The sequence below is a fragment of the Tachypleus tridentatus genome, chromosome 3, assembly GCF_004210375.1.
Source record: "Tachypleus tridentatus isolate NWPU-2018 chromosome 3, ASM421037v1, whole genome shotgun sequence".
In the NCBI taxonomy this organism is placed as follows: domain Eukaryota; kingdom Metazoa; phylum Arthropoda; class Merostomata; order Xiphosura; family Limulidae; genus Tachypleus; species Tachypleus tridentatus.
In genome coordinates this window covers 79126200-79143969 of record NC_134827.1, presented here as the reverse complement: position 1 = coordinate 79143969, position 17770 = coordinate 79126200, and the positions used below count along the sequence as shown (strand labels likewise).

The following is a 17770-nucleotide window of genomic DNA, read 5'->3' as shown; positions in this document are numbered from 1 at the left end:
TAATAGCAAGAATGTATTTGAAAAATTACAATGTAGGTCTAAAGAAGGTGATTAAAATAATAAGACCCTTCTCACCTATAATATTGAAAGAAGGTTGATTAGTCAGTTCATTAATCAAATCAGGTGATTGTGGCTGGCTTGCAACACTTAGTGAAGAACATCCATGAACAGTTGATGATGAAGAAATCCCAGAATCTTGACTAGTGGCTCGAGACCCATTTTGCTCACTATATCGCTTGTAGTTTGCACTTTCATGTGCCTGTGGAAAATCCTTTGCAGTTGAATCCTTATTTATGATTGTATGGAGACTGCCATCAAAAGCTTCTACAGAGTTAGGTGCTGTAAAATTCAATAAGTGATTTTCAAAGTTAATTAAAGAACAGCATTTTACATAATAGCTGCATTTATTTATTGCAACATCTGCTGAATCAAATGTTTCTTGATGATGGGAAACCCACTTGAAATGATAATGTATCTCAGAATGTTCCGAGATACATTTGAATCAAATGTTTATTTAGATTTTAAATTTCACTTATTTAAGCAGGCTTAATGAAGGATCATTTACCAATGTAAATCAACTGCACAAGTATAAGGTTTGCTAAATAAAAATATTATTGAATTTTTTAATGAGAAATTGTATATAACTCTCTGTGGAATGGGTAAAATCAGCATAAAAAAAGAGTTAAAAAGAACATTATATAATTAAATAAATCTCATCTAATATTAAAAATAAATGGAGGTTTTCATATATAATATTAGGTATATTAATAGGGAGAATTACTATTTATCATAGTTCATAACTGTCACCAAAAGCAGATCAAAGAATTAAAAAAAATTATGGGCAGATGATGCTATTAGATGATAGAATTAAAAGCATTAAATTTTGTACTTAAATATCTATTTATACCTAATTTACAATACACATCTAAAAAACAAAACAATAGTAGTATTACAATAGTATTGTAACATCAGCAAGATTTAATTTTATTCTCGCTACTATTCATTTAACTTCTATTTTACAAATGAAAGATATGATTTTATTTAATCAACTTTCTTTAAGGCTGATTGGAAAAACAAAACTGTTTGAATACTATAAAATATCATGTTTATGTTGTTATGTTACATAAAACTTTATGCTGGCAAAGCCTGATCTATAAATTGCTGGCTTGTGATGTTATGTCATGATAGGCTGGTATATATAAATCATTCTAGTACATTTCGCTATATGAGCAAAGCATGACTTATAGATTGGTAGATTGTGTGATATTATCTTGAATTAAGACTGACATATAACCTACAGATTTATGTTTTTTGTGCATTCAATTACAATAAGTTTCTCAATACACGTGAAGCTATTATATTTTTCTTCTAGAAACTCATGTATGATCAACAGAAAATAAAAAAGTTCAAATTTATTATCAACCTTTTTATAAAATAATATCATAAAGGCATCAAGATGTTTCTCTCTCTCTCTCTCTCTCTAATTTCTTAACCCAAGCTGCCATTCTAACTTTATTTCTCTGAATTTTAACAGCAGAAGAATTTTGATTAATTTGTTAAAATGTAAATTATTTCACTTACAATAATTTAATTTAATTTCATAAAACTTTATTGGTGTTTCTTTCTTTCATACTTTATAAATTTTTTAATGGCCATCATGTGTATACATTTTAATAAAGTAATTAATATGCTAAAGGATAATTGGTTATCAAGTGTAAGATAGATTTTGCTTCTAAAACAACTTCAGAGTTTATCTCAAAGTGAAATGCTTGTATTCTGTTAAAAAACTGAAATGATTTGTAAAATTTCTGTTAAAAATACAAGTTTTTATACTAACGATCTGATTTATTTGGATATTCCATGACGAAGTTTCCATAAGAATCCCACCGGACATTGAAATCAGAAAAATTTGTTGAAGTTATAGTACTGTGAGTAGAATCACTTCCTAAAGAAAAAGTTGTTTTTCAAATTTTTCACTTATCCAACAAACCAATTAAATTTTTATGGAGATATCTACTACATAAGAAAAATGGAACATAAAACTGTTAGAAAAGCTTATAATAAAAGGAATTACTAATGATAAGATACATAATTGCTACTAGTTTTTCTATTTAAAACTATTGAAAAACCACAGTGACACAAAGTATCATAATGGACTAGTTTGTAAGCATGTTATATTGTTTCTGTAATAATCAAAATACTATTCTAATGCATGCAAAATAATAATGACTGTGTAAAAAATGTTTTAGTATTTGGAAGGAAATTCTATCTTTTTTAAAGAAATTAAATATGAAATATATTTTTTTGTAGTTAAAGCAATTTATATTTTTTGAGAATAAAGATAATTTCTTTAGTTTTGTTTTCTAAGTTTTAAAAGACCATTATCTTTAAACAAAGTTTTATTTTCAAATTTGAAAATGATTTATTTTAGTTTTGCTTTATAGAGTTAGAAGACAGATTATTTAAATCATTTTTTATTTAATTTGAAAATTATTTAGAATTGTCATATATAATTTCAAAACACTTAACATTACCCAAATGTGAACTGGACTGACCCTTTATTAAAGAAGCAATATTGACCATAATCCAGAAATTACAAATTTTATCTCTGCAAAATATAGGAAGGGTTTAGTCGACAGTACAAGATTGTTGAATGCTTAAAGTGACATTTATGTAAAAAATAAAAATACCTTTGTCAAACTACAGTTTGTAAATTGTAATAATACTACCTCTATAACCTCTTAAATGCATATCTAGTTCCTTTTTTCAGTATTCTATCTCTAGCATGTGGTATTATATTTACTCAGACACAAATTGTTGAGAAATCAGCACCTTCCAATGACACAGCGATATGTCTGCAGATTTATACTGCTAGAAACTGGGTTTTGATACCCATGGTGGGCAGAGCACAGATAGCCCTTTGTATAGCTTTGTGCTTAAATGCAAAACAAACAAACAAACTGAGAAATTATCAGTGTAATGTAACATGAAATACTCATAACTCTGACATTAAACACATAATACCATGTTGAATAACACAGTGTACAAAGCTGAAAAATATATTGTTTATCTGAGGTATTGTGGGGTATGTTTTGAAATGATTCCTTAAAATTTTGTTGTTTTCTTTGGGGTGTGTGTGTTCATTATATAAGTAAATGTGCAGTACTGGAGAATAGGGGGGTCACTGAATAAATTCAAAATTGTTTAATTACTTCATTATAAAGTTGTACCCATGGCTTTAAAGGTCATTTGATAATGCTTTGTTGTAAAAGATTATAAAATATTTTACTTTGTGTTTCACAGAATTTCTCTAGAGTAGTTTCCATTAGGTTTTCTTTGAGTTCAGTGAACTTCTTTAAAATTCCCTTGATGCTAATTAAATAAAAAACTTTTAAATATATTTTCATTTTGTTCACAAATTTAAAAAAAGATTACATATTGTGAACTTAAAATCACCTGCTTATTTTTTGCTGCCCCCCACATATAATTCATCTTTGTATGTCAAATGATTAAATTTATTTGCAAAACAACTTTCTTAAGTATTTGGTTTTTGCACTAATCTAATTCTTCTATTACATTAAGCTACAAATCCACCTTTTATTTTGTATAACAGCTAACATTAGAGTTGTGACAGGTTAAAACAAATGAAAATTAAAGTAATGAAACTGGAAGGTATATTTACAAAATTATCCAAGTGTTTACACAATATCTGTTTTTCTTATCTTAACACAATTATAGACAGAAAGAATATATATACCTCTGAAACCATCAGGATGAGAAGAAAACTGAAGTTCAACCTTGCCATCGTTTGGGAATCTGAAATCTAATAAAAATATTCATTCTTGACGTTTATTGACAGATAGCAAAGTTTTTCAAACACCTGTTTTTGAAAAATTTTAAATCTTAACATTTCTGTAAAACAATTTTAAAGAAATAATAATAATATATTCATCAAATATAACTTAAAATATTTTACTTGAGAAACAAAATTAAAGTTTTGATTTGAATTATAAAACATGTCCAATTTCAAAAGTAGAAACTTAAAACAACTAGAAAGATCTAAAATTAAACTGAAGTTTTCAGAAAATTTAGAACAAGAATGATTTGGAATGAAAGTGTAAAAAAATGTATGAATCAGTTATTCTTGATTTAGTAAAACCTTTTAAAATATTTAAGTCTCTTCTTGGACACCCATGTCAAGATATCAGTAAATGCAGTTAAATGCTACCTTTTTTGATTTACATTATAAAAAGCATTTTTATTTGAGTTTGATCTATGATCTTAAATACACTTTACATGTTTTCATGTTTCAACATGCAATTTTAAGGAGTGTAAATCACATGAATATTTATGTCTGCTGTACATTCATGTCATATCTTAATCTACATATTTTTAGTACTATCATATTTAGGCTTAACTAATAGAATAATTCTGTCCCACTGGATTGTACATGGTATGATACTGATACGTTTAGCTAGTGGTAAAATATTTGTTTTCTAGTCTTTAATATTTCACTTATGTTCACTCACTTTATATTTTAAACTTCGTTCAGACTGACTTAAGTATAGGCTTCCTTATTCACAAATTATTTTTTCTTTATTATATTCACTCATTTCTTTGTTTTATTTTCTAACCAATTAATTTTATTTATGGATTTTTATATATGGTTGTTGTTGTTGTTTTGAATAAAGCACAAAGCTACACAATGGGCTATCTGTGCTCTGCCCACCACGGGTATCAAAACCCGGTTTTTAGCGTTGTAAGTCTGCAGACATACCTCTGAGCCACTGGGGGGCTTTAAAATATGGAGTAAAACATTTGTTACACAGAATATGCAAATAGTTTAATGTTCTGTCTTACAGTCCTGTTGAAGAGTCAGTCTTAACTAGAAATGAAGTTCATTGTGTAAACCCAAACAGTCGTTGTTCTTAACTGTGAAATATTTACCTGAAATAGCACCATCAAGCTCATTCTTTGAGAAGATTAGATGATTCTGATCTAGTGTCCAAGTGTGAAACTGAACCCTAAACACAATCTCTTTTCCAGCTGATTTTTGTTGTCTGTGGTAACACTTTATGATGACATCACCACAAAGTGGTAAACTAGGACTTATTGCGATCATAACTTTTTGTGTTTTTTTAGTGACAGTACTGCATAGAAACAATTGCAAGACAGAAATAAATATTAGTACAAGTCTAATATATGTCTTCTAATCTTCTAAAAATAAACATTATTAACTCACATCTTTCAAATAATTTGATAATAATCAATACTAGTAACTTATAGATGCAGCTTCTATTCTACAATGCTCTGGAAATGTTACATTTTTAAAACATTACACAAAAAGCAAAAAAACTTCATTTAATACTCTGATATACACACAAAGAGTTTCATTAAAAAGATATTATCATTCAAGGTAATTTTACTGTTTTTTAGTGACTTTGATTAAAAAAAATTAAAACATTAATAAATTTGTAACAAAAGTGCACTACTAAATGTTAAATCTTAAAATCTTTAAGGGTCAAGGAAGTACTAAAGAAAAAGTTCAAATATGTTGAGCTTATAAGAATAATAACATAGTGAATAGATTCATATCTTATATTGCATTAATGTCATTTTTCAGTTAATTTGAAAAAAACAAACCAAATGTTTTTCAAATAAACATATACATTTCTTTCTGGTTTTTAAAAGAGATCTAATTCATTCACTTAAGTACTTGTTCTGTGTTCATTTACCTCTAAAAAAACTCTTTCTTTTCAAAGTATGTTCCTCTAGGTTTCTTAAGACACATGAATAAGACATTATAAAATTATTACTTTATTTGATCAATTTATTTTATTACATAAAACAAAGCTTGAATATTTATTATAAATGAGATTTAACTTACTATACATCAGATGTATAAACTGGTTTTATTCCTTGATAAATCTTGACAAACGGTTGATAGCCTACACACATAATGAAAATACTGTTGTCTTTTCCAACAAACAAATTTTGATGATGTTCAAGTTACACTAAGGACCCACTGCTTAATATTTACATCATAAACATTTAACAGCTGTACCTTCAAACTGAACTGAACACAAAATAAATATATGCTTTACCTGAGGTATTTCTTTGTCATAAACACCATTAGGTCAACCAACTGATGTAATTAAATTAGTGTTGAATGAAACAACTGTTATAAATAAGTCTGAAGAAGTGTAAATTGAGTTTAGGTTGGATTTGAAACACTGAATCCATTTCCAAGACAGGTATTTTAAATATGACTTAAATCCCACAAGGAATCTCGACTAATGCCAGTCAACTTGTAAGGCTCAGAATCCTTTTATTACCAATTCTTTAGTAAGGAATAATGAATTATATATTTTAGAATGGAGATATTAAGAGTTGTGCATCACCCTCTTGTGTTCTAAATAACTGGAAGGTTGTTGTAAAGTAGAAAATGTGGAGTTAAAATTTAAAATGCACATGATAAACATGACAATATTATATAAATTTATTAAGATTACGAACAACACTTTATAAAATTAGTTATTCTCTTAATGCAAGTAAAAAGTACAAATATGAAAATTTATAAATATATATATATTTTTTTAAATTGGGAATCCCATAAGAAGTTAATTACTGTATCCTTTTTCAAACAAATTAATATTTGTTTTATTTATTCTTGAGTATTTAAACCATTTGAATTTAATTAACATCTGACTGATGATAACTCACCTTTTGATTCAAAATTAGGAGTTCCCTGTATTACAATATGGTTAAGATAAAATACAGCCTTGTTTGCTTGAATCACTGAAGTTAACAGTGCTGAAAAGTTTTGAACATACCTAGAAAGTCAGAGACAGCCATTCATGATTTATGAGTTTTGTTTCAATAAAATATTGTTTAACTTTGTTAGCTTGGTAAGCGAGTTTAGGACTAAGTTTACTAAACACTGTGAGATATTACTGGGTTTACAGCTAGAAATATTTTTAATGGCTATGGTTTCCACCTAATGAAACAGTGCATATTCATCTTTATAAGTAGAAATATTAAATGGTATACTTGATTAGCTGTTCTCACCATAAGTTTAACTTTAAGTTTTAATACAAACAAGTAGCTTGCTTTGATCAGAATTTAATCTTAATGCAGTAAATAAATGTTAAATCCTACGATTATAGGTTGGAATAATTATTTACTCTTTATGTTGCACATTAATTTCATTATTTATCATAAAGCGATGATGTTTAGGAATAAATCATTTAAAAATGTCAACAGTTGTTACCTCAAGAGAACATTTTTTTTATAAACTAAACCAAATTCCCAAAATCATCTATAACCAACTTAATCACAAAAGTAGTTTTAGTTGTGTTTTATTAACTTTGATGTGGGTATATTTTAAGATCTATATTTAATTGTTTTTATTAACTTTGATGTGAGTATATGTTAAGATCTATATTTAATTGTTTTTATTAACTTTGATGTGAGTATATGTTAAGATCTATATTTAGTTGTTTTTATTAACTTTGATGTGAGTATATGTTAAGATCTATATTTAATTGTTTTTATTAACTTCGATGTGACTATATGTTAATATCTATATTTAATTGTTTTTATTAACTTCGATGTGACTATATGTTAATATCTATATTTAATTGTTTTTATTGACTTCGATGTGACTATATGTTAATATCTATATTTAATTGTTTTTATTAACTTCGTTGTGAGTATACATTGTACTCATGAATATTATTCAACTTACCTTATTTGTGAGGGCTGCATTCTTTGGGAGAATTTTTCATCGTACAATTTCTTCATAGAAAATCGGTCTAAAGCTTGTTCAGTGCTGTTAAAAGACAAATCGTTCCTTTAAAGTTGAATATATAATAGTTCACAAGAACAATACGAATTCTGTTTAATTTATTTAATTAAAAGATAACTTACGAATTATGCCAATATATTAATTTATGCATTAACAAGCAATCTAAACTGTTATTATATCTTTGTGAATGAAAATAATCATATATGAAGGTATCTGAGGGCACGACAACGTATTTTAATTATATTAAATGACAAGATACAGATAATATATTACCAGGTTTTAGAAGAAAAAAAAAGACAATGTTTTACCCAAATATTATTTATATGATTCACATTTTTTGTGTGCTTGCTTATAGAAAAAAAAACAAAAGAAAAGCGACGTCGGGCTATCTGCTGTATCCACCGAGAGGAATCGAAGCGCCAATTTTAGCATTGTAAATCCAAAGACTTACCACTGTTCCAGTGGGGTCTTTTTTTTTTTAAAGACAACTTGAAAGTTTATTTGTTTGCAGTTTTAGGTCTATTGATTTCAAAGACAGAACTCAGTTATGTGAGGAAAATTATTTCAAGAGAACGTTTGGTTCGAAGCAAGAATCTAATTAGATAGGTATTTTGGTAATTATAGCTTCTATTTTTCGAGATGAGAAATTACATATTGTTGTAAAAAATTCGGTACTTTGTTGCATAAAATTGGCGTCTAATGAGAAAGAAATGGTTCTATTTTAATAAAACAATTGTCAAGCACATTTTCCAGTCGAAAACATCCCTGTCACACCAAACATACTCGCCCTTTCAGCTGCGGGGCGTTATAAAGTTACGGTCAATCCCACTATTCGTTGGTAAAAGAGTAGCCCAAGAGTTGGTGGTGGGTAGTGATGACGAGCTGCCTTCCTTCTAGTCTTATACTGCTAAATTAGGGACGGCTAGTGTAGATAGCTCTCGAGTAGCTTTGCGCGAAATTCAAAACAAACCAAACCACAAAAAATAAGTAGTTGCAACTTAAAGAGCAATTTGTCGTTATTACAGAAAATATAATGGAAACACAATTGACTCTTACCATGCAATGATACTTTGTTTTTAACAAAGCAGTACATCTTTTGATATTGCAATCATAAGTTTACAAATGTTGAATTACAAAATATTGCTTTAAATGTTCTGTATTATTCCTAGAGATTCAACCAAGTTCTGTGATTTCCTATCGATCTTCTCAGTTTCCACGTAAACACTCACTTTATTTCTATGTATAATTCCACCACATTTGCTGCATGCTTGGGACCGCTGTATTGCTGGATGATGAATATTTTTTTGTCCACAAAAATCTTGTTCTTGAGGGATGACATGATGGACATGAAATGACTGTACTTACTTGCAACATACTTGTTAACTGCTGGGGTGCTATGAATCTTGAACAGATATCGACAACACTGGCTGAAACTCAGACTATACTAGTAGTGGCCCTCACATACTTTACTTAGATTTGGTGCTTTGATTATGGTACCATCCTCCTATCTGCCATGATTGCCATCGAACATAGTATCACTAATTGGATAATCTCTATGGATAATACAACTCCAGTTCTGCTTATCCTATTGCTTAAAATATTATGTATATTTAAGTTTTTTGTTTGGTTGGTTATCTTTCTTACGGAATGGATTCGGAGCAACTTCGTTTATTGAAGCAACTTTGTGCTGATGTGTTTCATATTATCCTGAAAATAACTTTGGCGAGTTCTCTAAACGAATGCCATGTATCACTCGTGTTATGAGTTTTTAATATAATTTTTGAAGGGTTTGGACTTTCTGCTTTGAAAAGTACGACTTTCATCTACGTTCTTCAAAGTTTCCATAAATTTCTTTTTTAACTATAAGACTGTTTTAATGTACGCATACTACAGTCTACATCGGGAAGATTAAAAAAGAAATTCTACACGTTTATCATGCGCCATTTTTTTGACAGTATCTACATTATACTGTTGTGTCATTGTCTGATTGGTTGAATGGCATCCAATTACCATTTAAACTATTGTCATGTCACTGTGCTCTAGTGCAGTTTATTTTCACACGATAAGCCACTAGTAATTGTACTTAATACCTATTTTATTCACTGTTTCCAAAGTTGTTTCAATACTAAGCATAAACGAAAAGTCCTAAAATTAATATCATTCAATCACACTTTTAAAATATATATATATATTTAAACTCAAAAGCCGTTTCCTTAATTTATATTGCATAAATAAATACTATTAGCACATCTTAATTTCTAAAACTTCTTGTCTCCAGATCAGTAAAAATCACAACATAATACGAAGTTTGTTTGGTAGATGGCTGCTTCAGAAAGCATGCAGTTAAACATAGCTACAAAAATGGGTGATTCCAATACTCACCCTGCCTTCACGTTGCTGTATGACATGTAAGCTGCAATTACAACACCAATTCTTCCTCTGTCACCCTGAAAGGACACTCAAAATACTTAGTTATTTTAATTCCTGCTTATCACAACAGGGGAAAAGTTTTGTGTTTTAGTATACGTAATTGCCATCGCTGGAAATCCACTAAAAGTGCAATTTGTGTAGTATGTTTGTTTGTTTGAATTTCGCGAAGGCCCGGCATGACTAGGTGGTTAAGGCACTTGACTCGTAATTCGAGGGTCGCTGGTTCGAATTCCTGTCACATCAAACATGCTCGCCCTTTCAGCCGTGGGGGCTTTATAATGTGACGGTCAATCGCACTATTCGTTGGTAAAAGAGTAGCCCAAGAGTTGGCGGTGGGTGGTGATGACTAGCTCTCCTCTTTCTAGTCTTACATTGCTAAATTAAGGACGACTAGCGCAGATAACCCTCGAGAAGCTTTGCGCAAAATTCAAAACAAACTGACAATTTCATATTAGGAATTGAGCGCCCCTAACCACATGGCCAGTGTAGTACGAGTATATGACTGGTGTAATATGTTTATTATGTTCGTTAGGCTTCAGCTTATGATATAAAATTCGTTACGACTGGTTTTTATCGACTACTTACTTTACTCTGTAAGTTTGTAGTATATAACACAGCTTGATAAACACCTAGTTTACTTTGGCATGTTAATTCTACAGGTGCTGAACTGTTAAGAAATGACTTAGCAAATACATATCTTAACCTTATTTCATGCTGAACTTGAACTTTCAAATTGATATCATGGACTGGTAATTAATTTAACAATTCATAGCGGCCCGACATGGCCAGGTGGGTTAAGACGTTCGACTCTTAACCTCAGGGTCGCAGATTCGAATCCCCGTCGCATCAAACATGCTCGCCCTTTCAGCCGTGAGGACATTATAATGTGACGGTCAATTCCACTATTCGTTGATGAAAGAGTAGCCCAAGAGTTGGCTGTGGAAGGTGATGACTAGCTGCCTTCCCTCTAGTCTTACACTGCAAAATTAGGGACGTCTGGCGCACATAGCCCTCGTATAACTTTGTACGAAATTCAAAACAAAACATTTGGAATATTAAGCCTATTTCAACATTTATATGCTAAACGTTCCATATCCACAAGTTTTTGGCTAATGCCAATATGACACTGTTTTTGGATGACTTGAAATTACCAATAATACCTTGGAATGTAACACCACTGTGTGCTGAGGGTCATTTCTCAGCCATCTGTCGATTGTATCGCATATTTTGAAGAGTCTTTCTAATTCTGGTGCCAAATCTGACGGCCAACCATAATCCTGGACCTAAAAATGAATCAAAATACGTTGTGTTACAATATTTCTATAAGTAAAAGAAATGCCATTAAAAACTTTTACTAAAGTAAAAATATTTCGATTTTTTAAAAATTAATAATTGAGTGAACACTAACAAAATAAAACAGTTGTTATAACAATTTTCTTACAATTTTTGAATATCCACTATAAAAAATAACATTTTGGTTATAATCACATTACGTAATAATGTTAAGCTTTAATAAAAAGGAAAAGGAAACTTCAATAGAATACATAAGTTCTAATACATCGTAATTAAAATGAAAAAACACAGGTTACAGACAAACAGTATAGAACCTTAGACTATTTATTTAGAAACCCTATCTTCTCCCAATTCGCCCTGGCATGGCCAGGTGGGTTAAGGCGTTCGATTAGTAATCTGAGGGTCGCGGGTTCGAATCCCGGTTGCACCAAACGTGCTCGCCCTTTCAGCCGTGAGGGCGTTCTAAAGTGACGGTCATTCCAATTATTCGTTGGTAAAAGAGTAGTCCAAGAGTTGGCGGTGGGTTGTGATGACTAGTTGCCTTCCCTCTAGTCTTAAACTGCTAAATTAGGGATGGCTAGCGCAGAGAGCCCTCGTGTAGCTTTGCGCGAAATTCAGAACAAATCATACTCTCCTAATTCCATCGAGCAAGCATGATTTGACAGGATATACAGTATACACAATCTTCTGGTTTTATTTATCTTTTGTTACTTTTTAGCAAACTTACATTACATATTTGACCAGTGAAGAACGTATATTTTCAATTACTTGTTCAGCAGACCAATATATGAATAATATAATTCCAAGTTATATATATATATATCAAGTTCTCAATGTCTAAAGACAAACAATATATGATATATACCTAGTTTTCTTTGTTGCTAAGTTCAAAGTCACACAATGGTGTGGCTGTGCTGTGCCCACCACAGTTATCGAAAGGAAGTATTTAACTTTATAAACCTTCAGACTTGTCGCCACTAGGGTGTTATAATATATGGCCGACATATAAAGGCGCTCTATCGAGATAAATATGTTATTTAATATAGATAAAAATGATATTTTATGTTTTTCTTTCGCAAATAAATAGTAGCTTAAATGTCTGCTGTTATATTAATACGTATGGTATTATAACGTAAGCACGATGTTTAAAACAACTATTATCACACAATAAACACAACATTTCGAGCACTTTCGGCTTTTCTTCAGTAAGTGCTCGGAATACTGGATTTCTCTTCCAATGATATCCACAAACATGGACGTCCGCAGGCGCAAGCAGGGGCACCCCCTCCGCCAGAAAATAAAAAGCATAATTATTTCTTTATTCTAGTCTTACACTGCCAAATTAGGGACGGCTAGTGCAGATAGCCCTCGAGTAGCTTTGCGCGAAATTCAAACCAAACCAAGTGAAGTCAACTCTTTTGAAAACATTGTTCTATTAGGGAAAGACCATGAATAAAATAGGAAGTTCCGCCTAACCCCCTCAACCTTACCTCCGTGTAAATGCATGAGAAATAAACAATCTATATTACAATGTTCAAATGCACACAGTGAATCATAATGAGAATTTTTTTTTTTCATTTATAACAAATAAATGAACAATATACATACGGAAATGTGTATGTGCTTTGGTTACACGCACGCACAAGATTTTGAATCAAATAGTGACGAATTATGGCTTTTATATTTAACACTAATACTACTTTTTGTTGTGGCTTATTGTGTTTTTTTTCGCGCATAGCTACACGAGAGCTATATGTGCTAGCCGTCCCTAATTTAGCAGAGTAAGACTAGAGGGAAGGCAGCTAGTCATCATCACCCACCACCATCTCTTGGGCTATTCTTTTACCAACGAATAGTAGGATTGATCGTAACATTATAACGCCCCCACGGCTGAAATCTGGTGGGGCAGCCGTAAGTTGATGTAAAGTCCAGTGTGGCTTTACTGTACGAACAAACAAAGTGAAAAAAAGAAATTAGTAATAATGTTCCTACCTGACTGTTTAACTCCACCATCACCTCTCTTTGTTCAGATAAATTTAATACCTAGTTAAAGTCAAGAAGAAAAAAAAAATCAATAAATACACGTTGTCCTCGAACACGACTCAGTTTACTTTGGAAAGTTTTACAAATCCATAATAAAACGTCTAATTTCAGGTATTTGTAAAATAGTAGAAATATCGAATACAAGTCTAAATAAGTTGTAATGTCATTGTATAGGTCACAGGTTAGGCCATGTTTGTAGCGTTGAGTTTAGTCTTGGTTTCTTTACCTTAGAAGTTTGTTAGAAGTGGTTCGAAGTAAAGATATAAGGATGGAAATGTTGGAAAAGTTTCCGAAATTGTTTTATCTAACTAAGAGTTAGGGGAATCTTACTGAGGTGATTAAAAGTGTGAAAGGAACTGATCATGGTGATGTATTTTTTTGTGCATGTAATAATGAAAATGTTAAGCCTAACGGACACATAAATCCGGGCAGGATGGAAGTCATCTTCAAGTAAGACAAATTTATTTTTGTAACAGGGTGGTTGACGAAAATGGGTGTCTTTAGATGTGGTGGGTGGAGTTAAGTAAAGGAAGTTTAACGAGAGGATTTGTAATATTTGAATGATAATGGCTGAAAATGAATGTTTTATTTGTACTTTAGAGTTTAGTGTAACGGGTGGATGGCCAAAATGAACCAATAGGTCCTCTGTTGTCCTTAAATTTTATGAACATACATAAAAATAACACAAAAACTAAGTTTTTCATCCACTTATTGAAACATTAAAGGTCTTATGCAATATTTACAAAAAAGTATCCCCATTTTACCAAATAAATTAGTAATGTTGGAATAAATTAAATTCGTGTAAACAAATCTGTAAAGGTTGCAGCCTATTCTACAGTACATATAAAAAACTACAGGATTCAGAACGAGATATTCAAATACAACTTCGTTGTTCCAATAGAGATGAATTTATACCCGTTATCGTCTGTAGGTGTCGCAGTTTTCGCCAAAGAAACGAACGATTCCCATGCTTGTGGCTCATTTGAAGTGTTGTTTTCAAATATAAGAATTTTACTAAAATTCAGTTTGGATACAACATTAATTGTATTTACCACCAAAATACTGTTGGATGACACTTCATAAATAAAAACAATTTGGCAATACTAATTAAACAAACTGTATATGTAAAAACGATTCGTTATGGTTGAGAAAATTTGTTACGTAGAGGAGGGAACAACGTTTCGACCATCTTCGGTCATCGTCAGGTTCACAAAGAAAGGAAGAGGTAACTGACCGGAAGCTGACCAAAGTTTGAAAGGGGTTGTGTAACTGAGTGTCGAAATGTAGAAGGCGTGCTTATATGTTTGAATATATTTTATTATTATTATTTATTATATTATTTTTAATATAGATATAAATGTGTTTGAAAAACTAATTATTGGAGTTAAAAAACAGGAGAATACAAAAAACATAATTCACATACATTTTAAATTTTTTATATTAACTAAGTGTTGTTCATACAACTTAAATAATTAAGTGGTCGTTACGTATCAGTAAATTAACTGTATTACGTTATTCTGTTTTACAAAAAAACTGCATCCCAGGGGCACAGAGGCATGTTTGCGTATTTACAAACCGGGTTTCGATACCACTGGGGGTAGAACATGGATAGCCAATTGTGTAGCTTTGTGCTTAGCTTCAGACAGATAAATAAACCAACAAAAATATCTAGGTGAGACAAAAAACAAAAGATATTTGTCACAGAAAAGTTATGAATTATGCTTAAACAAATACTTTTGTAACACACTAACCTGAACCTACGAAAGTCTCAATATTAATAAAAACACACTTTATGAAACAGTCTCCAATAATAATAAAAACACACTTTATGAAGTAGTCTCCAATAATAATAAAAACACACTTTATGAAACACTCTCCAATATTAATAAAAACACACTTCATGAAACAGTCTTCAGTGTTAATAAAACACACTTTATGAAACAGACTTCAGTGTTAATAAAACACATTTTATGAAACAGTCTCCAATAATGATAAAACCCACTTTATGAAAGTCTCCAATATCAATAAAAACAAACTTTATGAAACAGTCTCCAATAATAATAAAATATACTTTATGAAAGAGTCTCCAATAATAATAAAAAATACACTTTATGAAACAATATCCAATATTAATAAAAACACACTTTATGAAAGTCTCCAATATTAATAAAAACACACTTTATGAAACACTCTCCAATATTAATAAAAACACACTTTATGAAACAGTCTTCAGTGTTAATAAAACACATTTCATGAAACAGTCTCCAATATTAATAAGAATAAATTTTATGAAAGTCTTCTATATTAATAAAAACACACTTTATGAAACAGTCCCCAATAATAATAAAAACACACTTTATGAAACACTCTTCAGTGTTAATAAAACACACTTTGTGAAACAGTTTTCAATATTAATAAAAAAAATTCATGAAACAGTCTTCGATACTGGTAAACTACGCCTATTTTGAGAAACAGTCTTTACGTAAGCGTATTAAACTGCACAAGTCTTCACGTATCAGTCAGAGGGGGTCGAAAACTGGTCTTTACTTAATTTAGTGTTTTAAACTATACTAGTCATAAATTCAGTTTGTCTGTGTTATTTTCGGCCTGTTGAATAAATAATAAAGGTTTTCATGTGCCACTCTAGGTGGTTAACAATGCGTATTTGTTACTACGCCACTCTAGTATTCCTCGAATAAAGGACATTATTCTAATACAATAATAGGTAGATAGAGAATAAGTTTTAAGAATAAGGAATAATTTAATTGATGATGAAACATATATTTCGACAGAAGAAGACAGACCACTGTTATACGTTTCATCATCAATAACACTTTTCTTTATTTTCATAACTCGTTGTTGGGCTACCCGTTTTGATGTACAACTTACCATGTAGTTGTCGCCATGTTTAGTTTGAAGCATATGAACGGCTTCTTTAAGGTTACTCCTATAAGTAACATCTGTTTCTAACTCTGGGAAAGTCAGAACTGTGAAAAGAAAAAAAAAATGAATAATACTATGATCACAATAGCCATTTTCAACCGATGTATTATGTCGAAATAGCTGCGTTAAGAATTGTTCTACTGTACTTCTCCACCGTTTACTTTACATTACGAAAACAAATTTTGCAAGAACGGTTCTAAACATAATGAATCTGTATAAGCAATATTTGTTAAAAAGAATCACAAAATACGTATAAGTCGGCATTACATACCTACAAACTCATTGAATAATAGTAACTAATGTTTTGTTTGTTTCAGAGGTTCAACGTTTACAAGAGGAATCCCAGATCCCTTTTTTTATTTCCTATTTTTACCTAATTCAGGTCAAACAGCGAATCAGATATGCACTGTATAGTGTCTTATATGCTCAATTAATACAGACCATCTGTATGAATCCACTGTGCACTGATAATTAGAGATTTGAATATATTTATATAAGAGCGTTAGGTTTGGTTTGAATTTCTCGCAAAGCTACACGAGAGTTATCTACGCTAGCCGTCCCTAATTTAGCAGTGTAAGACTAGAGGAAAGGCAGCTAGTCATCACCACCCACCGCCAACACTTGGGCTACTCTTTTCCCATCGAATAGTGGGATTAACTGTTACATTATAACGCCCCCACGGCTGAAAGGGCGAGTATGTTTGGTGTGACGGGGATTTGAACCCACGACCCTCGGATTACAAGTTGAGTTCCTTAACCACCTTGCAATGCCGAGCCAAGAGCTTTAGGAAGTTAAAGTTGTTATGTAAGGAAGTTGTTGTATGCTTTTTTTTTAAATAAATAAATAAATTCTGGAAACAATACAAAGGATCTATACAGCACGAAACATTCAGCACGTCTTTGACAGTTCTAGTTTTAATGTATTCCAGTAAGAAAATGGCATCAAAATAATAGTAAATTATAAATAAATATATATATAAGGTGTTTATTAAAAATAGTAAAAATTAATAATTTAGTTAATCGAATTTTTATATTTAGCAGCTATGTGTTATTAAACTCACTATTTGTTAAAAATGTTCATAAAATATCATAAAACGGTTGACAATGTTTGTTTTGAATTTCGCGCAAAGCTACACGAGAGCTATAAAATAAGAAACCCGAGGATCTGATATGGCCAGGTGGTTATGGTGCTCGACTCACTATCTGAGGGTCTCGGGTTCGAATCCCCGGCACACCAAACATGCTCGTCCTTTTA

The 17770-nt window shown here is 30.9% G+C and overlaps 1 protein-coding gene across 11 annotated transcripts in view; it reads right to left on the bottom strand.

Moving 5' to 3' along the window:
• Positions 1 to 17770, bottom strand: part of LOC143247287 (tensin-3-like) — a 101355-nt gene that overhangs the window by 37521 nt on the left and 46064 nt on the right. For 6 of the 11 annotated variants that reach the window (XM_076495059.1, XM_076495060.1, XM_076495057.1 and 3 more), the window contains 11 exons: positions 16463 to 16560; positions 13523 to 13573; positions 11398 to 11520; positions 10190 to 10254; positions 7748 to 7831; positions 6724 to 6833; positions 5888 to 5948; positions 4948 to 5150; positions 3758 to 3823; positions 1838 to 1945; positions 76 to 339 (listed from right to left, as the gene is read on the bottom strand). In XM_076495059.1, coding sequence (XP_076351174.1) covers positions 76 to 339; positions 1838 to 1945; positions 3758 to 3823; positions 4948 to 5150; positions 5888 to 5948; positions 6724 to 6833; positions 7748 to 7831; positions 10190 to 10254; positions 11398 to 11520; positions 13523 to 13573; positions 16463 to 16560 — 1233 coding nt within the window. Of the gene's footprint in view, positions 1 to 75; positions 340 to 1837; positions 1946 to 3757; positions 3824 to 4947; positions 5151 to 5887; positions 5949 to 6723; positions 6834 to 7747; positions 7832 to 10189; positions 10255 to 11397; positions 11521 to 13522; positions 13574 to 16462; positions 16561 to 17770 lie in introns of those variants that run through there. The other 5 variants (XM_076495063.1, XM_076495062.1, XM_076495064.1 and 2 more) reach the window with 5 other exon arrangements.